We start from the raw sequence: 25,792 nt of genomic DNA on the forward strand, positions 1-25,792 counted from the left end.
TGCTTTTGCGGGCATGTCCGGTACATCTGTGTCTGGCCCTGTGGGTGCCTGAGCTCATCTATGGGTGTTCCTTATGTCTACACTCGTTAAGTCCCTATGTGCCCCATGCATTCTGCCTTGGATGTATGTCTGTGTGTTCTTGTGCTTTCTGGATATATCTGTGGGTGTGCTGTACATGATACCTCATATGTGTGTCTGTGTGGGGACCCTGTGTGAATGGGCTGCGTCTGCCTCAGTGCATTCATCAGCCAGCACTTCTGTGAGCATGTGTGTGTGTGTGTGTGTGTGCACGCGCATGAATGTGCGAGCACAGATGTGGCGAGCGCAGTGGGGGTGGCAGGCAGGGAGGGACAGGAACAGGGATATTAATGTTTCTGAAGTGGATCTGATTTGATACGTCTTGTTCCATTGTCAGCATCTGTTTAGTGGGGATTTGTAATACTTTGTGGCTCTGGATCACTCATGCTTAGCGCAGGATGTGGCCTTGCATACCAATTTTGTTATTAAACACAATCCTCGCCTCCCCCACAGCCCATCCATCACCTCCCACCCCAGCCCCCGCCTGCTCTGAGCTACCCACCATATTTCAGGGCCCAGCTCCCGCCCGCCTGCCGTGCCCGATGCCGGAGGGCCTGGGGCTGACAAATTGAATCAGGGGGAGATCATTCCTGGCCTAACACAGTTTGCAGCATGTTGGAGGGAGAATTGACAAGAGCCTTGTCAGCTCCATCACCCCAATCCCACAGGAGCTAAGAGTGGGCTGGGGACAAGGGGTGGACGGAAGGGGGCCTCCAGGACAGGCAGGATCTTCAGTGCTGATACCAGCAGTCAGGTAAAGCCCCTTTCTTCAGAGCCACTGTGGAGTCGACCATGCCTAGTGTCTGTGTCTCCCTCCCAGGGGCCAACACTAGCCCTTGGCCCATGAGAGAGGCTGAGCTAGGCTGGGCCACTGGGATTGAAAGGACTGGGTGGAGCTTGGCTGAGCTGGGCTGGGCTAGGCTGGCTATGCCTTCTCTGTCTTTGGGGTCTTCTTGCTACTCTACCCTTGCATACCCTGGGCAGCAGGTAGAATGGTCACCCTGTTCTCTTCTTTCTTGGCAGCAAGAATTCCCTTCTGAAGGATGCCATGGCTCCAGGCACCCCCAAGGTAGGTGGCCAATTACATGTCTTCCTCCTGCCCATACTAACCTAGGCCTACCCAGAACTGGTTCCTCCTAAGAAAAAGGAGCTTTTCTAGTATCCTCAACTGTCTCCACCTTTTCTAGTGTCCTCAACTATCTCCAGGTCTTGAACGTCATCCTGAGGCCTAGGGCTGTGCCGTGTGTGTGTGTGTGTGTGTATGTGTGTGTGTGTGTGTGTGTGTGTGTGTGTGTGTGTGTGTATGAGTGAGGGTATGCTCATCTAACTTCATCCTCTTCCAGCCAGGAGAGGGTTCAGAGCTAAGAATGGCCTGGGAGATGGGGGCGACCCAAACACTAAGGGTGAGAAGACTCAAAGGAAGAAAGTGAGCTATAGCAGATGAAGAAAAATAAAGAAATAGCCAGGCACGGTGGCTCACACCTGTAATCCCAGCACTTTGGGAGGCTGAGGTGGGTGAATCACAAGGTCAAGAGATCGAGAGCATCCTGCCCAACATGATGAAACCCCGTCTCTACTAAAAATACAAAAATTAGCTGGGCATGGTGGCACGTGCCTGTAGTCCCAGCTACTCAGGAGGCTGAGGCAGGAGAATCGTTTGAACCTGGGAGGCAGAGGTTGCAGTGAGCCAAGATCATGCCACTGCACTGCATCCTGGCAACAGAGTGAGACTCCAACTCAAAAAAAAAAAAAAGAAACGCAGGTCAAGACAGACGGTGCAGGGCCCTAGAAGCCAAACTATGGGGTATAGGGTGTGGTGTGTGTGTGTGTGTGTGTGTGTGTGTGTGTGTGTGTGTGCTTTGTCCTGAGAGCAACAAGGAGCCAAGGAAGAGGCTGGACTCATTTGGGGAGCCAGTCTGCCTCTCTGAACAAATCCTATGGGAGAAAGACTTGAAAGCATCAGATGGAGAAAGGAAAAATGAAGAGCAAGTATCTGGCTCAAAGGAGGGGCCAGAGGCCTTAGCACAATGATATCTGTACCAAGAGCTCCCCATAGATGGCCATAGACACAGTGGGTACTACTTCCCCAAAGGTGGTTTTGAAGGGATGGATACATGGGGAGGAGAACCCCAAACCCTTACTCACTGAGTATCCACTTCCCCACTCCTCGGTAGAAGGCTACATACTTTTTCCCACAATTATTCAGAAAGGGAAGCCATCCCTAGCCCATTTTATAGGGAGTGAGGAATGACTATGGAAGATTTGGGAATGGGTGGAATCAGTGAAGGAGAGTGAATAGAGAGATTAGAGCAAAAGCCAAGACAAGAATCTGGGGGCCTCCTGCACTTGGCGTCAAGATAAGGTCCAGGAGGCAGGGAAGGAGACAGAGGGGAATGCTCAGAGTGTTGGGAGGGGCACAGGAGAGCATGGCATCTCAGGATCCTAAGGAAGAATGTTTCTAAATGTATCAGGTGGTCAGAAGTCAAACAGGGGAAGCCTGGAGAAGGGGTCCACTGCAGTCACTGGTGACGTCTAAGAGGGGAGTTTGGGAGAGGAGCCAGAGTGACAAGTATCACCTCCATGGGGTAGGCCCAAATGCCCTGCAGGCCTTTCAAAAGTGTGGGAATGGATCTTGCACTTTCGTTTAGAAAACAGCTCACCTGCAGCAAGCTGGGAGAGGAGGAGCAGAGCGCCTAGCCCAGCCTTGGGTGGGTGTAGGCCTTGGCCAAGGAGGCAAAGCCCCAAAGAGAAAGGGGAGGCAGGGGGAGGGGCAGCAGGCAGCTGCAGACTCACAGAGATAGGGAACTACACTCACTGAGTGTGGCCCAGCCTGCGGCATTTAGTGGTGTGTTTCAGGAAAGTCACAGACAAGTTTCCAAGTCCACCACCACAGGTGACCATCTGACACCTGAGCATGGCTGGCAGGGCTGGGGACCTGGACATTAGTAAGGCCTGTAGTCTAAGGACAAACCCCTGGCAGACACAATCTACCTCCATCCCTAGCTCCCCACATATGCAGACCCATACACACACTCAGGTCGGAGTACACACATAGGAAGTCTTAAACGTGTGTCCTGAAACCACAGACGCAGGTATACTGACCATCAGACACAGAGACAAGGGACACTTGCTCACCTACTTCCAGATACATGCTCGCACCCCCAAAGCTGAGCAGTTCAGGGTCTATCCCTGGCCTTGACCTAGGCTTTAGGGAAGCAGGTCATGAGTGGAAGAGGCGAGAGAGAGAGAGAGAGAGAAGGTTCAAGCAAGAGACTGAAAGGACAGGGAGAAGGAGGGAGGGAGGAGGAGGAGAGGGCGAGGGGCCTTAGACAAGATTGATGGCCTCGTTGCCATTAAGAAAAAAATTAGCCGGTGGCGGCTATCATATTAAAGGGTGAAGAAGCCGTGAATTATTTTCTTAAAGATCTTATCGCTTACAATGATAATTTTACCTTCCAAAAGGCCACTTTTAATGAGGCGAAGAGCCAGGCAAAAAGTCATGATTTAATGCCGGGATTTTTTTTTCAAAACACATTTTACTGCTTTTTGGTCCATGTTTAAAAAGCGCCAGTGACCTTTTTTTATTCCGCTTGCCCCAGGTGTAATGCTGAGGCCTCTCAGGGCTTCTAACCTAGAGAGAATGAGAGAGAGAGCGCGCACAAACAGGAGCTTTCTCTTGGGCGGGCAGTCGGGATGACCCACACTGTTTCCCCTCCTCAGCATCTTCCTCGGGACCAAAGAAGGAGAAGAACATTGCCTGAGAGCACCTCCTTTCTGAGCTGGGGGCTGGGTCACCCAAGAGGCCTCCCACTGGGCTTGGGTGGGTGAAGAAGGAGCTCTAAGTTGCAGAGAATCCCACGCAGGCCCTTTCCAGACTCTTCTCTCCTCCAGCTCCTGGGGTGTGGGCAAGTCAGGGAGCCTTGCCAGACCAGCAGCTGTCTCTTCCCTTTCCAGGGCCCTTGCCTGAGGATGCGCAGCATGGCCACCGCATGCGGGTCACATCCTAAGGCTCAGCCAGAGATGAAGGATAAATGGCTGCTCCATCTTTCCCAAATTGCTTTCTTTGGCCTGTCACTGGCGATTTGGTGTGGTTTTCTCAGCTGGGGAGGACTCCTAGGGAATTGTGTGCTTCCGGCTCAGAGCTTACAGGCTGGAGAAGGTGGGGGGAGGAAGTATGGATTGCTTTCAGGCCTCCAGGCCCCCAGTTTGCAGCTGAACAGGCCTTGGCAAGAGCTGGCTCTCAGGCAGAATGTGCCATGTGGTATTTAGAATTGTGGTGCTCACACACATTTCAAGCAGACAGTTTATTAATCTAAACTGCAGGCGTACATAGAAGAGGCCATACAAGATTGACATGGGGGATGAGTTTTGCTGGGGTTTTTGCTGAGGTCATCACCGTAGCACCAGGATAAATGGACCAGCGTACATCCCTAGCTGCAGGTGGGAAACTCACATACTATTTAATTTACTATCTCCATTGTAGGGCTGCCATCAGCCTGTATTAAGGGCAGGCAGGGTAGCGGGTATATGGCTTTATCCCCAACCCTTCATGGGGATCCTAGCATCTTTGCTCTCCAAGGGAAAACAAAGCATATATAGTCTTCACTGGGAGTGGACTGGGAGTCCTGCCCCACTGGGGCAGAGATTAGCCTAAGCAGGGTCCCTCGGGCAGTCTCTACCCTCCCTAAAACCAAGCCATCCTCTCTCACAACCACACTCCCAGGACTCGACCCCATGCCTTCAGAATCTCAAGAGTGGTCCTTCTATCCCTCAGCCTCCTTCTCTTTGCCTGGCTCCCCAAAGCTCCATGGGACTGGGAACTCTAGGGACTGACCATAGGTCTCATTCAGCCTGAGGCCACATGTCCTTTTTCTTCTTCCAGTCCCTTCTGTTGTCTGCTTCCATCAAGAGGGAAGGAGAGTCTCCAACAGCATCACCCCACTCATCTGCCACGGATGACCTCCACCACTCAGACAGATACCAGGTGAGGAGGGGTGGCGGGTGGCCATGAGAAGCAAGCTGTCCTGGGGGACAGCTTCAGTGGCATGCCTGGTGCTAACTCCTCCTCTCCCCCGCAGGCCACAGGAGAGGCCTGAACTGTGTTTCGTTCCCTCTGTGTCAAGTGCCCCTAAATGAACTCAGGAGGCATAGGTATCAGAGAATAGGCCTTAAATAGATGGATCTTAGGGAGAGATGGTCACATGAGCTCTGAGTACCTCTGAATCATTCTGCTTCATCCATCTACTTCCATTCTACTTCATCCATTCTACTTCATCTTCATCCATTCTACTTCCATCAGGAAGTATCCTATGGGGTTTGGTTTCATGAGAGACCCAGATACATAGTCCAGAATCACCCGAAGATTTTAGACTTCAAAAGCACGATACCTTAAGCAAATAACCATTCAATTCCATCAAACCTTGATATCAGGCCCAGATGGAGGGACAGGCAGACACTGCCTCTGAGTGTCTTGGGCAAATAGGAAGGGAGTCATCACACAGTCCTATAAGCTCAGAGCAGAGGGGCCTAAGGGGAGCATCTTAGCTATAGATGGACATTCTCTGGAGTAGGAAGGGCAAAGAACTTCCCCCAAAACTTTTGTCTAAGGAGAGACATAGCCCTGCCTTTGAAAACCCCAGAGCCATCAGATGAAAGAAAATAGAGGCTGTTCCAAGGAACATTTGTCTAAATAGCAACGGGGCTTCTCAGGGAGGCCCAGTATGAGAAGGGAAGAACAGCCCTGATCTGATATGGAAAGACAGGGCTGCAGGGAACTTTAAGCTGGGGTAGAGAAACAGGGGCCCTGCTGGCACACCAGAGCCCTGGGTGGGAATTAGGGAAAGGAGTTCTCTCTGCACCCTTTCCTTCCAGCTGACACAGCCTGGCCTGGCACAGCCTCTGCTGAATGCCTTCGCATGGGACTCAAACTGCGAAGCCCAAAGTGCAAGCCCTGGGAAGGGATCCCTGCTCTCTCTAAGGGAGCTCTAGTTTCAGAGAGGAAGCCCAATAAACCCCTGGGAGACACCGCCCCGATCCAGACAACCCCAGGGAATTCTGATCTGAGAGGGAACAGAGACAAGGCTTTGTTCCAGAGCATTCTGGTCCGGAGGAATAGACAAGAGGCCCGCCTTCAGAGGCCTATCCTCTGTACTTCACTCACAGCATGGGCCTTGCCATCTGTTGAACTAGGAAAGAATAACCATCAGGCAACAATGCCTCAACTCCCTGATCCATCTTCCTCCCCACAAATGTCAGTATTTCTTCTATCTCCTAGAGACTATGAGGAAAGCTATGGACTCTCTTGCCTAAAAATATATACATATGGCCAGGCATGGTGGCTCATACCTGTAATCCCAGCACTTTGGGAGGCTGACGTGGGTGGATCATGGGGTCAGGAATTCAAGACCAGCCTGGCCAAGATGGTGAAACCCCATCTCTACTAAAAATATAAAAAAATCAGCTGGGTATAGTGGCGGGTGCTTATAATCCCAGCTACTCAGGAGGCTGAGGCAGAGAACTGCTTGCACCTGGGAGGCCAAGGTTGCAGTGAGCTGAGATTGCGGCACTGCACTCCAGCCTGGATGACAGAGCGAGACTACATCTCAAAAAAAAAAAAATACACGTTTCTGCTTACCACACAGGCACACACACATGCAGTATTATACATACAACTTCAGGAAGTGAGGAAAGCTGTAGAGCCCATCCCAGTACCACTTAGAGATCTCTGAAGCCTAAGACCCAACACCCTGTTCTAGACTCTAAGCACACCTCCTTAAGGACAAACCAAGCTAGGTTGTGTTCTACAAGATAAACTCCTTATCATGGCAGCAAGGCCTTCTGTGTTGTAGATTCAACCTATATTTCCAGCTTCCATTCCAAATACAGTCCTCCATGAATCCTACGGGCTATGCTCACTGAACTCACAACCACTCCCAATGCTAACCACTCCCTGGATGAGGCATTCCTTTCTTGCCTCCATGTTTTTTGACATGCTATGTCTTCTAACGGGACTGTTTTATCCCACTCCATCAAATTTCTATTTGTCCTTCCAAATCCTGCCCAAAAATCGTCTCCTCTAGGAAGCCTTTCTGGATTAGCTATCTCATGACCCTTGTGTGTCGTGGTTATTGCCCCTATCACCCTATATTGTGATCATCTGTTTAAGTATGTTTCAGTTATCTACAAATATCCCAAACCTTGGTGGCTTCACACGACTCATTATTTATGATTCTGTGGGTTGACTGGACATTTCCTCACTCATGCAACTCATTCATCCTGGAGGACTGGCTGGGCTGGAAAGTTCAAAATGGCCTCACCACATGTTTGGGAGATTGGGTGTCTTGGTTCTCTTCCGTGTGGCCTCTCATCCTCCAGTATGTTCAGTCAGCTTTCTTACTTAGCAGTCTCAGGGAGTGTCACACCAAGAGGGTAAATGCCAAAGCTGCAACGCCTCTTGAGGCCTAGAATCTGGAACTCACACACCACTTCCACCACTTTCTATTAGGCAAAGCAAGTCACAAAGCTAGCCCATAATCAAGGGATGAGGAAATGCAGCTCTTGATAGAAGATGCAAATAATTATGGCCATACTTAATCTTTCACAATGAATCTGACTCCATTAGACTTGGAGTTTCTCCAAGGCAAGGACCTTGTCTTACCTTCCTTTACTCAAACATTTATCTAGTACTCACTCATGCTCAGCTGTGTCCTTGCCTTCAAGGGGTTAGATTTGCAAACAGATAATTATGGTCCAGTGTTTCAAGGGCTGTGACAGGAGTACAAATAAGTTTCTAGGGGCCAGGCACAGTGGTCATGCCTGTAATCCCAGCACTTTGGAAGGCCAAGGCAGGTGGATTGCTTGAGGAGTTCGAGACCAGCCTGGGCAACATGGCAAAACCCCATCTCTACTAAAAATACAAATAATAATAATAACAATAAAGAATAAGTTTCCAGGATACCACAGTAGAAAAAGGGAAAACCAGAGCAAGCTTCACACAGGAGGAAATGACTGAAAAGGGACTCAGAGAAGGAATAGGAGTTCTCTTGGTGGATAAGGAAGAAAGGGTACTCGAGATAAAGGCAACACTATGTACAGAGAACACAGAGGTGTAGCAGAATGATGTATCTGGGGACCTGCTAGCAGTTTGGTTTAGTTAGAAAGTAGAATACAAGGAAAGTCAGTAGATGAAGCTGGAAAACAACCCAGGAACTAGCTGGGTATCCCATTCCTTGCTCTTTACACAAGGCCTGGCATGTAGCAGTTGCTCAGCTGTGTTGGATTTTTAACATCACTGAGCTAGGCCTTGAAAGCAGCGGGTATTGGTTTCCGGGTTTTGTTTTTTATAGAGGCAGGGTCTCACTATATTGCCCAGGCTGGTCTCGAACTCCTGGGCTCAAGCAATCCTCCTGCGTTGGCCTCACAAAGTGCTAGGATTAAAGGCATGAGCCATCGTGCCCAACCTTGGTTTCTGGTTTGAATTCTCATTTACTTAGACCCTGCTGACTAACCCTCTTTATCATTACCTCACTTAAACCTCATAGCAACTGTATTCATCACCCCCAATGTATTACCAAGGAAATAGGACTAGAAAGGAGAATTGACTTTTCTAAGAACATATAAATTGTAAGTAACAGAGTTAGGACTTGAACTTGAGTCTGTTTGGCCCTAAATCCGAGATTATTTCCCAGCCCATCACTGGGCTCAGGGCTTATCTCATAAAGTCTTTCTCCCCTTACCACTGATGTCTCCTTCATGCAAGACGCTGTGCTGGGTAAATGGTTAGAGATGACCTCCAAGTACAAGGGACAGATATGTAAACGAATAGTCAAAATATACATGATCAGAGAGAAGCAGTGGAACTGTGAAAACTCAGAGGAGGCAACAAACCCAGGCCTGGGCGAGAAAACTAAGTCTTGCCAGAGTCCTAAGGGATGAACAACAGTTAACCAAGCAGAGGATACTGGAGGGCACGGAGGCTATCTGGCCTGGAGTCCAGAGCATCGAGTGCTCAAAGAGCTACAGTTAGCTCTGCAAAGCTGAGTGTCAGGAGTGTAAAGGGAGAGAACAGGAGTGGAAGAAGAGTCTGGAGAGGCAGAAAGGGCAGGCCTGTATGCCAGGTTGCAGATCTCGCTGGAGAACCACTGAAGGATTTGAAGGAGAGGGTTAATTTTGCCCATTAGAAAGATCACATTGTGTGTAGTGTGGAGGAGGGGTTGCTGAGAGAGAAGCTGGAGACCAAAAAATGAGACGGAAAACAGCTGCAAATTTAGAGCGCTCGTAAGATTATGTATGAACTGGAGCGCAACGACAACCAAGGTAGGTACAGCCATGAAAGAAAAACCCAGGGCTGACCTGCCTATGCCAAGCACCACCCTGGGCTCTGGGTTCGCCCAGACAACTCACACACACACCCAACCCTGAAGTGGTCAGTCCACTGATAAAAACTTACACAAGAGATAAGGGCGCAGAGATGGATGTACTCTTACATAAGGGAAAGGATGAGTAGGAGATACAGAGGTGGAGATGGAAAACTAGAGACCTTTCAAGGTAGACTTTCAGGATCCAGAAAAGGATTGAGTGTGAGGGATGGAGAAAGTAGGGTCAAGGGCGACTCTCAACTTTCCTTTGTGGGCACACTTTAGATAGTGGCTTCCTCTTACGAATAGGGAACGCAAGACGAAGGCGTCTGTTTGGAGGATACCAAGTTCAGTGTTGGCCGTGTGGGTACGCAGTGCCTATGGGAGCTCCAGGGGCCGTACAGCAGACAACAGACATGTTGGGGAGTCCTCTAATAACAGAACTGAATGGCCTAGCGGTTGGGCGGGGATCACCCATGGACTACCCGGAATTCGGACGCCTGACCCCCTGCAAAGCGGCCAACGTGATGCCTCTGCCTCGAGGGCAGACGCGCGGAAGGCAGGCGTAGGAGGCGGGAGCCGGCAGACGGGGCCCGGCGGTGGGGCGGAAGAAGCCCTGCGGCGGAAGGGGGCGTGGGGTGCGGTGGAAGGACTTCGCAGCCGCTAAAGCTGGAGTGGGTGGGTTTCACGGGCGGTGGGAGGGACCCTGGGGAGGCCCCTGCCGGTTACTACCGGAGTACAAGCGGCAGCTTCCTGGTCTTGGTCCGGCAGCCCGAGCCGCATCGTGAACTTTCACCCCCAGTGCGCGACGGCGGCAGGTCACGTGATCAGGGCCAACATGGCCGCCGCCGCCGCTGGGAGCTGAAGTGCCGCCGCCGCCGGGCAGCCGGGGGGAATCCGCCCGCATCGCTGCCCTCGCCGGCCTGGCGGCCGTGGAGCCCAGAGCGCCGGAAGCCGGGGTTGGGGCGGCACCGCGCAGCGGCCACGGAGTCCCGTTAGAGCAGCCCCCGGCGGCTATGCCGAGAGCCCGGAGCGGCCGGCGGAGCAGAGGGGCCGGCGGGAGGGAGGAAGTAGGTTTGTTTACGGGCTGTTTGGGGCGGAGCAGGCTTGGTCGGGGGTCCGGTGCTGGGGCGGGGTCCAAGACTCCAGGCTGCACCTGACGATCTCTTCTTTTCTTGCATCTGCCCGTTATCTTCTCCCAGACCTTTCTGCGTGTGCGAGCCAACCGGCAGACCCGACTGAATGGTGAGTCCTGCCCGGCCCCTCCCTCCGCCCCACCCCCGGCCTCCTCCCTCCCTCACTGCCTGCAGCTCCTGGCTTGCCTGGGTCTCTTCGACTTTGGGGCCCATTGGCTTCTTCGCAGTCACAGCGCCTGAGTATGTGCAAAGCAAAGCTGCCGTCCTCAGTTTCCCCGTCTGTCTAATGGAGGTATGGCTCCCAGCTCTTGCCCAAACCTCTCTAAAGGCCCCGAAGAACCCTGGGGGGCAATAAGTGCCGGAGAATGAGGAACAAGCTACACAATTCTACTCGGGAGCTCAGCTTTGAATTTGCAAACTGCTGGGACCTCACTATACAAACCTGCAGGGCGCTGAGAATGTTTTTCTTCCAGTTTTTAATCAGTGCCCAGTAGTGTGAATACAGCCTCTCTGCTGAAACTTGACAATACAGTGAGATCTGGAGTTCCCACGGCAACAGGAACTAACTCATCCCAGGGCTCTTTGAGTTATCAGTCGGCCCACATTTCACAAAGGTGATCAGCGTGGGCTCGACAGCTCTTAGAGGCCTTCTCTGAAAGCAGGCTGTGTATGCACTACCTGGCAGCCCCACTTTTGGATTCAAACCACTGGAGCATTCCTGTTTGCCGAATACAATTGAATGATCCTAGCTTTTTGTGCTTACCGGGGTGTGGTATCTGGGGGTTGGCTGTAAGGGGTTTAGGGTCTCTGGGCCAGCTGGTAAGTGAGAGAGGCCACGGAGTTCAAGATCCCCAGCTCTTACCGCTTGGTTTCTGCTGCCAGGCTGAGCCCTAGTCTGGAAAAGGGAGAACATTCGTGATGGGCTGGCCCCATGTTAAGCACCATTCTCACTTCTCACAACACCTCTGCAAGGAGTACTACACACCTTTTGTGAATAACAGGCTCCGAGAGGTGAAAGTGGTGTGTTTAAAATCACACAGCTGGGATGTAACTGAGCCATGATTCAGTTGAAGTGTGTTTCTCACCAAAGCCCGTGTTTCTCCAACCACACCATGCTACCTCCTTGGCAAATGCGTTGATTCTTCCTACTCATACGTAGCCTCTGGATAGAGACCAGAACTTTCCCTACTACACTTTAGTAAGCTTAGTTCAGAAGTGGAAGGTAAAAACCAAACCTGCCTTGCTTCTCCGAGAATTTCCAGATGAAACCCAGTCCATCAGGGTGCTTTCCAGGGAGAATGGATCATCTGCTGGCCTGTGTGTCCTGAGCAAGGAGTGCATCCAGTATTGTGCCTTTCTTGACCATTCCATGAGATTCGTTTCCTTATCCAGTCATCAAACATTGTGGGATCATCAGCACCAGGGGGGCATTCCCTTGGATTCTAGGCATGGTAGGGGAGGAAGCTTTGTGTTGGCATACTGCTTCATACTACACTTCTAGAACTCTCAGAGTCCTTTGCTCAATGCCTTTCTGATGTTTCACATCCATTCTCGGTCCCAGCCCTGGCTCTAGAGTGTCAAGGCTACCTAAGTCTGAGATTCTAAGAGTTAGGGCAGCCAAAGTGAAGAGTTCTGGATCTTTGTCCACAAAATCAAGTGGGGCACTAGGACATAGTCATGACACCTATAGTGAAAACAGGAAATAGAAGAGATGGACTGGGTCTCTTCTCTTTGGGTCTACATGCCCAGTTCTGGCAGGGTGGTAGCTTTCCTTTCGATTTGGGTCTTTCTGGGGTCGCTCTGTTTTGGAGTTGGAGTAGCTCCCTACCTCAGACTTAGATCAGGCGGGCGCTGGAGCCCTAGCGCACTCACTGGGGCCAGTGTTTGTTGATGCTGCTCAGTTACAGGGTCCCCTTGGAACAGGAGGTCATTCTCGGCTATGAAGTCAGGCCTGGTTTCCTATCTTGCCTTTGCCACTTTTTGACTACTTGGACACATGCCTTAATCTCTCTAAGCTTCAGGTTTCTTCATCTGTTAAGATGGAATAATGCAATCTAGCTTCAGGAAATGGTAGTAAATGAGCTACCTTGTGTAAGGTACTTGGCTGTGAGCCTGACACACAGTAGAAGCTCTAATTTGTAACATACCAGCTCTCACCTGTGTTCCCTTCGTAGATTGCATTCATGAGCTTCCCATCAGGGTCACTGTCCATGAGAAAGTTCTTCCTGGCCCTGCATTGGGGAACCTTTCCCTCCTTGGCTGGCTGTACCCACTCCCCATCCATCTGGTCCCAGAGTAGCCATCTCTGATCCTGCTGTGGCATTCTGGAAGGGACTAGAGGGAACAGAGTTTCTTGTTTTGACCCCTTCCTGCTTCAGTGACAGGAGGGCTGCAGAGAGGGATTAGTGAGCTAATTAGAAATGATTGCATCGCTCAGCATTAATTAGCAGTGCTGTGGGCTTGCAGTGTGCACTTTGGAACTGAGCCCCCTGCGGGACAACATGGCAGGCAGCCCTCTGCCTCCAGGGCCTGCCAGCCCCTCTGTACTGATTAGAAATGATGGAACAGGTTTGGGTGGGCCCAATAAGGGCTGCCTTCTCGGGGTTCCCTGAGCCTTCTGACCTGGCTGCCAAAGGTCTGACCCAGACCCTCTTACCTTTATGACTGAGCCTCAGTCTCCTTTTCTGTAAAATGGGATTTGTGGGCATCAAGAAATTCTTCCTGGTGAGATTCTAGGTGGGATGCTAGAAGCTGTACCTCCAGGTTCTTGGCCCAGGAAAAAAGAGGTTTTAGTTGATGAGTGAACAGCAGGCCAAGTCAGGTCACTGGAGGGACCTTAGGTTCTGGCCAAGAGATGCTGTTTAGAGTTGTATTTCCTGACACCAAAAGAGCTCATGGTCTTGGCCTTCTGGATTGAGACCTAGCAACATGGAGTGTCTTTGCCCATTGGACTCTTATTGAACATGGCCGATAGAAAGGTATGGGTAGACCTTGCACCAGCTGTGGCCAAAGAGTGGACCTACTCACTGGCTTAGTTAGCACCAGTCTTCTCCCAGGTGCTCTTGGCAAAGCCCAGTCCCCAAAGGAACAGGAGGTACTTCAAGATGAGGGCCAGATCAGGCACTGAATAAAAAGGCTAATGGCTGGAAAGAGGTCAGGATGTGTCAGCTCCACTGGAACCCTGGGGGCTACGGTGACCGTCTGCTTGTTCTGTGCTTTGTTTTCGGTTTCTTCATGCAGCTCGGATTGGGAAAATGAAACGGAGGAAGCAAGATGAAGGGCAGGTATGTCCCCTGTGCAACCGCCCCCTGGCAGGATCGGAGCAGGAGATGAGTAGGCATGTGGAGCATTGCCTTTCTAAGGTAGAGGGGCCATCACCACCCACCTTTCTTCCCTACTCCCTTCCCTCGACACTAGCTGCTGACTGCCCCTGAATCTGTGGGCTCTTGGGGTCTCCATGTGGTCTCAGCAGCTTCTTCCCTTCTGTCCACTGTGCTCTCCCTCTGCTTTCGCTCTCACTCATTCCCCCCTTGGGCTCTAGTGGAAAACTATTGGGAAGAGGACCAGGTCTTTGACCTCTAAATTGGTTTGCTTCAAAGGAGCCCTAGAGCTGAGGGCCCATTTGGCACACCACAGCTGAGGCTAGAGCTGTGCCTTTGTTGCAGGCTCTGGGGAGCAAGTGGGGAGGCCTGGGCCCACCATGATCCTGCTCTGCTCTTCACAGAGGGAAGGCTCCTGCATTGCTGAGGATGATGCTGTGGACATCGAGCATGAGAACAACAACCGCTTTGAGGAGTATGAGTGGTGTGGGCAGAAACGGATACGGGCCACCACTCTCCTGGAAGGTGGCTTCCGAGGTACAAGCAGCTGACACATAGACAGTGGCACTCTGGTGCCAGGCCTCTGCTGGGTATCCCTCTGTTGGGAGCCAAAAGGCCGAGGCTGGTGGCTGGTCATCCATCCGTTCCACCACATGGGAACTGCTGCTAGTGGGGCTCCTTTGTGACCATGCTGCCTGCCTGTGATGTGCATATTAAAATGGATGTATTTGGGTGGGGAAATTGTGAGGCTGCAAGCTAGGAATGACGAGGGGGGCTCTCAGCCTCGGGTGATGCATTGAAGGTGACAGCCAAGCCGCGTTAGCACCTGCATAAAATATTAAAGGGACGGTTATGCATTTATCACTCCATCCCTCTTAAGGCTGATAAATGAGAATCCAGCAACCTGCTGTACACCTCCAGCACTGGGGGCCCTGAGGGCTTCCAGGCAAACACATTGGATTTTCCTCCTCCTCCTCTTCAGCCCTATGTCAGGGAAATCAGTTACAGAGGAGAGAGTGAGTTATGGCAAAATTTGACCTCCCTTGAGCTTCATTGGTGAATCTAATTTTAGCTCTGATCCCAACCCTTCTCCCTGGGCGCCCTCTGCCCTGAAGCAAGAGGGGCCTGGACCCAGCTGCTCCCTGCTTCCCTTGGGCTCTCCCCAGTTGCTGCAAAGGAGTGTGCAGGGCCTGCCCGTCTCCAGTGCCCTCCCAGCTCCTTGGAGGGGCAAGGCTTGGCACCCCCCACCAGGTTAGACAGCAGAATTGGTTGGGTGCCCAGGGTCAGTGTCATCTTGTTAAACTCCCCAGCCTTGGGCAGGGGAAGGGGGAGCTGTCTGCCTCTTGGCCTCCAGCTCTTCTCTTGTTTCTGTGCACGAGCACAGCTGGTACTGCAGCTTGTGGTCATTAAGTGAGCCAATCTGCTTCCCGTCTGCCTCTCGTTCTCTGGGCAACACCTTTGGGAGTACTGCTGTGTATGGTCCCTGGGGAATCTCACAGCAGCTGGGAAGGAGTTCTCTGCCTCCTTGGGGCCATGCTACCTGGGCAGGTGCTGAGGAGTGGTCTCTGCAGGGCCGTCCAGTGCAGACTGGCTCCACGAAGGGGCTAAGAGCCCAGATGGGACATTATGCCTCTGGGCCTCTCTCACATTACCCAAGCGTTTGGGGGCAAGCCAATATATAAATCAGGAAGGTTAGTCGGATCAAACCGTCTCCCTGAGCCAGAGCTGGAGAGTGTTAATATGCCATTTCACTCATCCTGTACTGGAGCCTTAGAATGTCTGAGGCCCTGGAAGAGTGAGCAGCAGAGCTGATGATCATCTGTCCTGTGAGTTGGACACAGGGGTATCCGGTGGCAGCCGTGCAGGGTCGGTTCCAGCGTGCCGCTCTGGGTTAGCTCTGTTGGCAGCTGCAACATCCTCCATTGCTGTGGCGACTTCTTAGGTTCCTTGGCATAGACCTGGGCCTGATGGCTTCTGGGCACCAGACAGGGCTTGTGGAGGATAAAGCTGCAAAGGGCCTGCTGATTTGACAAAGTATTTCCCCTGTGCTGGGATGCACTTGCAGAACAGTGTGAAGGGCTCTTAGGCCCTGGGCGGGTATCCGTTTTCCCTGAGTGTTTACACTGTGAGGTTGTTCCTTTCAAGAATTCCTGAGGGGAGTTCAAAGGGGGCTTTTCTTTGAGCGATTTGGAGAGCGAGAATGAGAGTGAGACTTGAAGAGGGAACAGGGGCCGGAGGTGCCTTTATCTGCAGAGAATTGCTCCAGCTTTCCTGATAGAAGCTGCTGCCGCCTCTTAAACAGCTTAGTGCAGTCAAAAGACAGGCAGACTTGAAAGGCTGTTTTACAGTGAGATCAGCGGGGGCCACGAGGCAGAGAGCGGGGCACAGTGGAGCGGAGGAGGCAGGCTCCTCGGTGGGGGGGCTATCAAAGGGAGGCCCTGGCTGATCCCTACTGCCTCTTCCCCCAAAGTCCTGTCTGCAAAAGCTGGCCATCTGTCAGCCTACCCTCCCTGGCCAGGACCGATAGCCCCAACTCTTGGGGGGCTGGGTGTGGCCCCGCCGGGCGGGCTGGTGTCAGTGCAGCGCATTGATCGCCCGCCGGGCGGGCCGGGCCGCAAGCCGGGCAGCGCGTGCTTAATGTGATTGAAAGGCAGTTAAAATGGCGGTGACCTTTTCAGGAGGAATTAGATTGCCTGCCAAGACCGGTTAGAGGGAGTGATAACGCCAGCTGAAGAAGCTGCCCAGCCGACTTCAGAGAGAGGGAGGCAGAGGCAGGATGAGCAGGCTAGTGGCGAGGCCCATTTAAACTGCGCTGTGCGTGCTGACAGAACAGAGATTGCTGTCCTTGTTAGATATGAAAGAAGTGAAGAATTGCAGATAAGTTCTTGTATCCCATCATCCCCATCCCTCCTCCCAGACTAGGGCCCCTTCGTCATCCTCAGCAAAGCTTCCCACCAGGCCCCCTGGGGTTGGTCTGATGGATCGGATCGGTTACCTCAAATGTAATCTGCTGTGGGAAGCAGTGAGCAAGCAACAGTTTCGGTTGAGACACTCGACTGAGGGGAACAGTCTTAGAGATGGTGACCTGGGGTTACTGAGGAGGAGCTCCAGATAGCTCAGGCCTGGGAGTGCTCGGATTGGTATTTTAGGACAAAATAAAGAACCAGACAGAACAGGTGAGCACTGAAGTAGGTCCCACTGGAATTAGAGTTTTGAAAAGATTAAAGGAAATAGGTTTTATTTCAAGAAAGTAAGTTGGGAGGAATTTTTGCTGCCTTGGAGGCACTTTGACCTTCCCAATTCTAGAAGAAATACTTCAGCTGTGTGCCCAAGCTGTTGATTGTCCTTTCAGAACCATAGATTTTCTAACCTGCTCCTGCTGCTTTCATAAAGGGCAAAACGCAGAGCCTAGTATGTCCCCAACATTCCACTAAGAGATCCGCAGTTAGGGAAAAAAGATGCTTTTCCTGGGCACCATGGCAAACCTAGGCAGAGCAAGGGGCTTCTGGGCTAGAGAAGCAGACCACAGGGGAAACCTAACCATACAGCCCTTAAGACAAGCCTGCTTCCACCTGTAGTCTAAGGAGGTGTGTGACTCAGGAGCCACACCTTTCCTCTCCTGTCCTCCATCTGGCTCCTGGATCCTGGAGAAGAGGCCTACAGTGGTGAGCTTTGGTCCCTCCTGTGTGTTGGTTTCTAGTGAGAGTTCACCCAACTGTATTTGGGGAACCAGAGCTCCTCATATCTGGAAGGGACATGCTGGAAAGAGGACATGGGAAGGATTGGTTTCAAGTCAGGTGGCAATGATGTGGGCATAAGAGTGGTGAGATGGAGGAATTTCCCAGGAAGCTTCACAGGAAATGGAAGGCTGCAACTGTATCTTTAAGCCCTGGAGGTGAATGCATTTCTAAAATCCAGCATGAAGCCCCTTTGAACCAAACAGGTGGAGTGAGTAGGGAGGAAAAGGGTGTTAAGACAGTCAGCAGTGCATGGTCTCTGCCCTGTCCAGATCCTGACCTGAGGTGTTTCTTGTCTTTCATGAGTTCCTTAGATTTAAGCTGCTTCCAAGTAGCTGAATGAGAAGTCATGAAGCAAACAGGCAGAGCAGCTTTGGCACAAATCTTTTTTTTTTTTTTTTTTTTTGAGACAGTCTCACTTTATCACCCAGGCTGGAGGCTAGAGTGTAGTGGCACAATCTCACCTCACTGCAACCTCCACCCCCCAGGTTCCAGACATTCTCCAGCCGGCCTCCCAAGTAGGGGATTACAGCATATGCAACCACACCTGGCTAATTTTTGTGTTTTTAGTAGAGATGAGGTTTCACCATGTTGCCCAGGCTGGTCTCGAACTCCTGACCTCAGGTGATCCACCCGCCTTGGCCTCCCAAAGTGCTGGGATTACAGATGTGAGCCACCACATCCAGCCTGACACAAATCTTTTATCTGGCTATTTCTTGATAAAACTTCAGTGCCAGAAGTATGGGAGGTGTTTTAAACCCCAAGGCATGGGCACATAGGCCTTGCCCTAACTGCTGCCTCCTTTGGTGTGCCAGTTCTCCAGAGAAGGGAGCCCCAGGTGCTAATGTCCCCCAGTGCAGCTCTGCTCCTGGTCCAGCTAGCGGCAGGTGTTGGAACAGCACACTGCTCGAGGCGGCCTTGGAGTGGAGAGGGTTGAGCTGCTGCCCTCTGACTCCCCACCACCTTTAGTTATCTCTGTTGCCTGTTGGGAGGGGTGAGGAAAGGTGCAAGGCACCTTCTGTCCCCTGTGGCAGCTGACGGGATTTAATCGCCTTTTGGAACACAATTGTTAAGCTAGGACAGAGGGAGTGCAGGCAGAAGGAGCAAGTATCAATGGTTTTAAACGGTGTCTGTCTCTCTGCGTCTCTCCTGACGTGAGGCAGTGAAACACGTTATCGAGGAGGCCCGGAAAGTGGCTAAGTGCGTTTGACACACGCCAACTCCCTGCCTCCACACTGGATAATTGCATTGTCAACTGTTCAGCGAGGTGGCAGGTGACACTGCCGGCCGATTGATTGTCCCGCATCGCAGCTCCCCAGACTGTCAGCTCCCCAATCGATGGCGTTTACACAAGACACCGTAACTGCATCTGTAACTAATTCCAGTGTAAAACTCTCCGGAAGCTGCTGCCCTGCCCTCCGTGTTGGAGAGCACAGGCCTCTGGAGGGCCCCGAGACTCTCCTTTCTCCCTGGGCTCTGGTTTTGTTGGGAGCAGCAGGTGAGGAAATCAATGGCTCCTTTTTTGTGGTTTCAGGTTCCAGGACGATACTGCCCCCAGTAAACGGACATCTCCAGTTTCTCAATCGATCATCTGATCAATTGATTAAATTAACACTGATTTTTTTTTTTTCCTCTCCCTTCTCAATGACCCAGGAAGAAATGAGTTTATGGGAGAAGAGTCATTTTTATAAAATGTAGACCTATGTTTCATTTCTGCACTTAACCCTCTCCCTCTTTGTTGCTAAGTTTTCACTCTGAGGAGAAGGGTTTTTTTTTTTTTTTTTTGCATTTCCCACGCTGCCAGGACTGGGCAACTCTGGCACTACCCTACTGAGTATCATTGACTATCAGGCTTAGGTTGCCTATGGGTGGGGGCCCAGGCCTTTATGCCACTTTAAGATGGGGTAGAACTGCAGCAAGGGGGCCTCCTTGGTGACTGAAGGGTACTCTGGGCCATCTTGGAGGTCCGGGGAGCTGAGTTCCTTCCCTGGATAGCAGCAATAGGAGTGGCAGCTTGCCTGTTATCCCTGGAGCTACGTGGAAGAGGAGCCAGAGACTTGGAAAGGAGCTGTCTGTGCCATCTTGCCTCTGAGTACTGGCTTGGGATATTCCAGCAGCTGAGAACATAAAATGACTGTGGAGCCTTCCTCTCCAAGCGGGAGGGGGGGCAAGCTGGCGGGGGCGCTGTCTGCATAAAACGGCTTTATGGCCGTTTCTTTTTATTATGATTCTGCCAGAAGTCAGCAAGTGACATTTCATTAAGAAAATAAAGTTTAATGTGCTGGGAAAGAGGTTGGAGCAGGCTGGGGCAGCACAAGAGTGAAACTGACGGCAGCAGCCTGTTCTGAACACCTGTGGGGGTAGGGAGAGGTTCCCAACATCTGTCTCAGCTAGAGGAGGGGTCAGGGTCAGAGTGAATGGCTCAGACCAGAGGCAGAGGCCTTTTCTTTGGCAAAGTGTGTCGTGCTGTCCATCCTGCCTGACTGGCCAGAGGAACAGAAAGCTGCTGCCCAGCTGGGAGCTGGGATCTGATAAGGAAAGTTGTGTCCTGAGAGGTTTCTCCAGGCCACCAGCTAACTAGGAACTAATAGAGCAGTGTCACCAGTGTTTAGCCAGTACTGCTAGGATGTGCTGCATGGCACCAGCCATGAGCCTGGCCAGCTCTGCTGGGTGATGCTGAGATCACAACAGTGAGTCAAACATGGGACCTTGCAGCTTCTTGTCTGGTAAGGGACAGTGACAATATGTGGTAATATGATTTTGGAGTTACACAGGAGTCTGGGTGGACACCAGCGAAGGGACACCTGTGTATAAGAACCTGGGAAGCCCCATCCGCCACGCAGAGCACCTTGAGGATAGGGATCAGATCTTGAAGCTCTCTATTCTCAGCATGGAGACAAACAGGAAAAGCCCAATAGAGGTGGAAAGAATGGTGTTGAGGTGAGAGTTCTTTCCTTTAGCAGGGATTTAGAGAGCAGCTGCTCTGTGCAGGCACTGTGAGTTAATGGTAGGAGGGACGTTTGGGCTGAGTCAGACTCACCAAAGGAGCAAGCATGTGTATTGTAGACCAGGAGAGAGAAGGTTCTAGGCAGAGAGCAGGAGGTGCGGAAGCATGGGGGCATGAGAAAGCACTTAGGATTTGGGAGACCACAGTAGCTATGTTCAATGGAGTATGAGTCCTGGGCCAGGCATGGTAGGCAGTAAGACTGCAGAGAAAAGGACTTCAGGCCACGGGCTGCTTTACATGTTGAGAAGCTGGGGCTTTTCCTGGCAGCTTTGGGGTACTTGTTTTCTCTGCTTTGCCATGGAGCCATAACTGGGTACACATGTGGTGCTAGGGTTCTCTGCTTTCCACTTATAAGGCAGAACTAGGCTGAGCAGAGGATGAGGCTGGCTGCTGAGCTGCGTGTACCTGGGGAAGGGGGGTTGTCGGGGCTTGGGGGCCGCAAGCTGTAAGTGAACCTGATAGCTACATTCTGATTGATGGTGAAGTTTGTCTCCCAAACTGTCAGAGGGTTTATAGAGGTGCCACTCACCCACAAGGCGGGAATTGCTTGTCAGGACACCTGGCTGTGAACAGGAGACAGAGATGTAACTTGGTGTTTTCTCAGCTTAATGGCCCTGCTGCTGACCTGCCTGCTGCCTCAAGTGTGTCAGTGCCTCAGGATAGAGGGCAAATGAGGACTGTCAGGGAGAGGTGGAGCCCAGGCAGTGCCCGGCGTCTTTCTTTCCCAGTGCTGCTTACCTTTGGGGTGGGTGGTATCTGTGTGAGAGCAGAGACTGGTGGGGTTAGAAGGGAGAAGGATCAAGACTCAGTGTTTTTCAGGGCTTGAAAGATGGAGAACATTCCAGATGGGGTGAATAGCATGAGCAGGGGTCTTAAGAGCAGGATATGCAAGGTATGTTTGGGGTTTGTTGAGCAGCCTCTGTGTCCACATGCGTGGCATTTACGGAGTGAATGAGTAGAGAGCGAGAGTAGAGACATAGATGGACCCAGATCTTCCCGGATCTGGCTGAGGAGCTGGGGCTTGGTTGTGCATGCAGTAGGGAGCCATTGATGGGTTTGGAGCAGGAGGAAAAGTGGTGAGAACTCACTGGTAAGCAGAATGAGGGAGCAGACAGGAGGCCTGAGGACCCCTTACAGGACATACCCTAATGAGAGTATAAGGACCTGAGAGGAAAGAATGGACAAGCAGAAATGTCTGATATCATCAGGCAGAACACTGAGCTGCTTCCTCACTTTAAGGATTTCCTTGCTGATCCCAGTAGCCACAGAGTCTTTTATCCCTGGCAGGGCTGTGCTGTCTAGTGAGGTGTGGTCTGAGACCCACTGGGAAGAAGTGGGAAGTTGAGGGGAGCAGCTCTGTAGCCCTTGACCCTGGGCTATCAGGAAGGGCAGTCCTGGAAGTCAGAGAGATCACCTGGCAAGTGAGCAGGCCTGGTGTAGCCCCTGCAGCTCGCCCCTCCGCATGAGCTGAGAGTCGTCCTGTGACTGTGCTAGACGCACCTCAGGGTCAGCCGCCTGCATGGCCCGTGGCCTGACCTCCGCCCAGCCTGGCTGCCTTCATGGACTGCTTTGAGAAGTAGGTGTGCATGCCTGTCCTCCCTCGTCTGTCCCTTTTTAATCCCTTTATAACTGCACTTGTCCAGGAATCTGGGCTGAGTGAGGTGGAGATGAATAATTAATGTCAGGCGCTTCAGACACCAAATATTTGAACAGCTGCCTGGTGTTTTTGCTGGCAAGGACCTAGCGGCCAAAATCAGGATGCTGGCCGGGGGTACCACTCTGTGGCTGTGATTGGCCTTGGCCATCCAGTTCTCTCCTTTGATGGACTTGTCAGGATGGATAATAGGGCATAGGGGAGGCCCAGCTCCTTTCCTGTGAAATTCCTAGAACTGAATTTTTCTGTCCTCTTCCTGTTCTTCCTAGACCTGGAATATAGGTGGACAGCAGGCCTGGGGCTGAGTGGCCCCCAAGGACATGACATAATGTATGAATGGGCTAGTTTATGAGCAGAGACCACTTGGAGCAGCATGCAGTGGCAGAGAAAGATGAGGTTTGCAGAGTGAAAGGCCTGAAATGTCAGGGTCAGGGGCACTGAAGTATCTGGCTGTATATATCCCAGGCCCAAGTTTCCCTCTGGGCCTTATCAGGTCCAAAGCCTAACCCCTACCTGGAGGCAACAGGAGGGGCACCTTTGGCCTAGTCTTATTGTCCCCAGGTCCTCCTCACACCCTGCTTCCCACAGGCTCTGGCTTCATCATGTGCAGCGGCAAAGAGAACCCGGACAGTGATGCTGACTTGGATGTCGATGGGGATGACACTCTGGAGTATGGGAAGCCACAGTATCCTTGGAGCACTGTGGGGGCTGGCGGGGCTGATGGGGCAGGCCACAGAGAATAAGAAAAGTAGCTTTCTCTGGTATTCACCTGCGCCACCCCCTGGGCCAGAGTCTCAGCTTTGGCCAGGAGAAGCACGCTCTCCTGAGGATTCAACCCTATGGCCTGCTGCAAAACTAGGATCCATTGTCCTTGACCACCACTCCAGATACACGGAGGCTGACGTCATCCCCTGCACAGGCGAGGAGCCTGGTGAAGCCAAGGAAAGAGAGGCACTCCGGGGCGCAGTCCTAAAGCAAGTGTGGGCACTGGCTTGGGCAGGTGGGGCAGAGAGACAGGAAGCCCTGAGGCAGGGGTCAACCCAGTAATGACCCTCAGGGCTGTCCTGCCTGCCTTCAGGCCTGATTTCGTTCTTCCTTCCTCCTTTCCTCCAGTGGCGGCCCTCCCAGCACGCGCATCACGCCTGAGTTCTCTAAATGGGCCAGTGATGGTAAGTCCTGCCCCAGGTTAGGAGTAATGGGGGAGAGGTGGCATCCCTGGATAGTGGTGACTGACTCAAGCCCAACCCCTCACCTGTGCTGCCCAGTCTGGCTGGAGTGTGAATTGCCCCTCTGTCCCAGCAGAGATGCCATCCACCAGCAATGGTGAAAGCAGCAAGCAGGAGGCCATGCAGAAGACCTGCAAGAACAGTGACATTGAGAAGTAAGTGTTTGGCCAAGAGGGGGCCCTGGGACAGTGGTACTGGGAGGAGGGGCGCTTTGCTGCAGGAAGGCCTGCTGCCAGGGCTTCTGCCTCCCAAGTGCAGCTCAGTGCTGCTGCCCTGGGCACACAGCCGACAGTGGAGCCCAGCTGGTGCTAAGCGTGACTCTGTGAATTGATCGCTGGGCCACGGCCCCAGGAGCCTTGGCGGAGGGAGGAGCAGTCCGCCCGCCTGCCTACCCGCTGCGGCGGCCTCCGCCCAGGGAATGTGATGTATGGCCGCCCAGCCCAGCTGGCGCACTTGATTCATCTCCAGTTTCTGTTTCTTAATCGGGAGCTAAATTGGTTTCATTTTTCTTGTCCCGGGTGGCACTCGCAGTGGGTTTTAGGCAGGAACATCGGGTCTCATCACTTCTGGTAGGAATTTTTGGCCTGGGTTCTCTGACAGAGGAAAAGGGATCCATTAGCACTTTGCCCAGGGCTGGGCAACCCCTGGCCTGGATCCCTGGGAACCACAGGATTTGTTATCAGCTGGGCATTTCCCTGCCTTTCCAGAAGCCTAAGGAAGGCCAGTTCTGGCCTCAAGAGGTGGCATTGTCCAGTCCAGGCTGCCTGGTGCTGCTGCCATTGGTCATTGCTTAACTCCAGTACCCACTCCACCTTCTGACTGCAGCTAGGTTGCCTGGGGTTAAAAGGCAGCCTCTTCATTCCAGGGCCAGTGTTCCATCTTGCCTTCTGCCAGGAGAGTGGATTGCAGGCCGGTGCAGGGCCGGGTCGGTGGCCCAGGGTCACCTCCCATTTGTTTCCCTCCATTTTGTGTTGTCATAAATTCATTCCAGTCCGTTGTGGTTGATCAGTTTATCTCGGCCGGGGCCGCGAGTGCTGCTGGCATGATGTATGGGCCGCGGCGCAGGGCCCGGCTGCCCATGAATCACCGCAGCTGCTCCGTGTCAGCGCCGGAGCGGGCCGTACGGGTTCGGCGCAACCAGCTTGTGGGGGGGGAGGAATGACGTATGGATGTTTATTTAATAATTCTCTCCTACTCCAGCTGAGCGGGGCGGGCGGGGTTGTAAGGGGCACCCACCCTCATCTGGAGGGGCTGCTCATAAATCAGAAAGACAAGATCATTAATCAGGGATGGCGCCCGAGGGGGAGGTAGGGGCAGAGCCAGTGGCTTCCATGAAGGTACAACCCACCCAAGGCTGGGGAAGCCAGGATTTCTGTCCCACCTGTGTGAGCACAGGCACCCATAGGCAGGGATCTCTATGATGAGGTGGAGACTGGCTCAGTCATGTGCAGAGCTCTCCACTGGGTCTGGATCTGCTGAGATTGGGGCGACTTCTCTATTTCTTACCCTAGATCTGTTTTACCACTCAGGGAAAGGGAAACGTAGGATGCCATGGCTTCCTCCAGGAATCCCCACCCCATGCCCTGGAGGGACTCAGGAATAGCCCACAGCCATCCTGGACCAGGAGTTGGAGGATTGGGTATTTCCCCAGAGCAAAGATCAGAGGGCAGGTGTGTGCTGACCACACCCAGGATAGGTAGGCTCTCTAGAGTTGGTTATTGGCCCTCAGTGTGGCCTTGTAGCTCTTGGAGATTGCATGGGAAATGGCTTTGCTCTCTCTTGGCCTCATCCTTTTTTGCCATTCCAGCTTTAGTTCTCTGATTTGGGATCTAGGAGTTAGTTCTCCATTCTGGGGTAGGCTGCCCCCAGCTGCAGGCCTTAGTTTCCCCATCTTTGAAATAAACATGTAGGACTAGGCAATTTCTCAGCTTAGTCCTTGGAGTAGAAGGGAGCACAGCTACAAATCCTTGTCACCTTATTAGGAATTTATCTATAATCCAGATGGGGATGGCACATATGGCACTGTGCAAAATGCCAGGGAAGGAGCCTGCTATTTGGATGCTTGTCAGGGGGAAGGGGTGGTAAAGGCTTAAAAGAGCCAGAGGGGTAAATGGAAGCCCCCAGGGAATCAGCCAGTACCAGGAGGAACTAGTCAGAGCCTTTCTTGGCATCCCTGGAGAGAGGCAAGGCAGAGAGAGTCATGGACCCTAGGGTGATGGATTTAAGTGTCCCTGATACAGGGACACAGCCACTAAGGAGTCAGTGCTCTGTGTTGCTG

At 52.3% G+C, this 25,792-nt stretch overlaps 1 protein-coding gene across 6 annotated transcripts in view; it reads left to right on the plus strand.

Moving 5' to 3' along the window:
* The window catches only part of RNF220 (ring finger protein 220), a 252,881-nt gene that overhangs the window by 223,010 nt on the left and 4,079 nt on the right, over nt 1-25,792 (plus strand). For 2 of the 6 annotated variants that reach the window (XM_021673335.2, XM_021673338.2), the window contains 9 exons: nt 1,102-1,147; nt 4,961-5,062; nt 10,637-10,679; nt 13,811-13,932; nt 14,295-14,427; nt 22,877-22,973; nt 23,176-23,262; nt 23,402-23,457; nt 23,591-23,669. In XM_021673335.2, the coding sequence (XP_021529010.1) occupies nt 1,102-1,147; nt 4,961-5,062; nt 10,637-10,679; nt 13,811-13,932; nt 14,295-14,427; nt 22,877-22,973; nt 23,176-23,262; nt 23,402-23,457; nt 23,591-23,669 (765 nt within the window). Of the gene's footprint in view, nt 1-1,101; nt 1,148-4,960; nt 5,063-10,263; nt 10,505-10,636; nt 10,680-13,810; nt 13,933-14,294; nt 14,428-22,876; nt 22,974-23,175; nt 23,263-23,401; nt 23,458-23,587; nt 23,670-25,792 lie in introns of those variants that run through there. The other 4 variants (XM_021673337.2, XM_021673333.2, XM_021673336.2 and 1 more) reach the window with 4 other exon arrangements.

The sequence above is a fragment of the Aotus nancymaae genome, unplaced genomic scaffold (assembly GCF_030222135.1).
Source record: "Aotus nancymaae isolate 86718 unplaced genomic scaffold, 86718_ANA_hifiasm-v0.15.2.pri h1tg000007l, whole genome shotgun sequence".
Classification (NCBI taxonomy): domain Eukaryota; kingdom Metazoa; phylum Chordata; class Mammalia; order Primates; family Aotidae; genus Aotus; species Aotus nancymaae.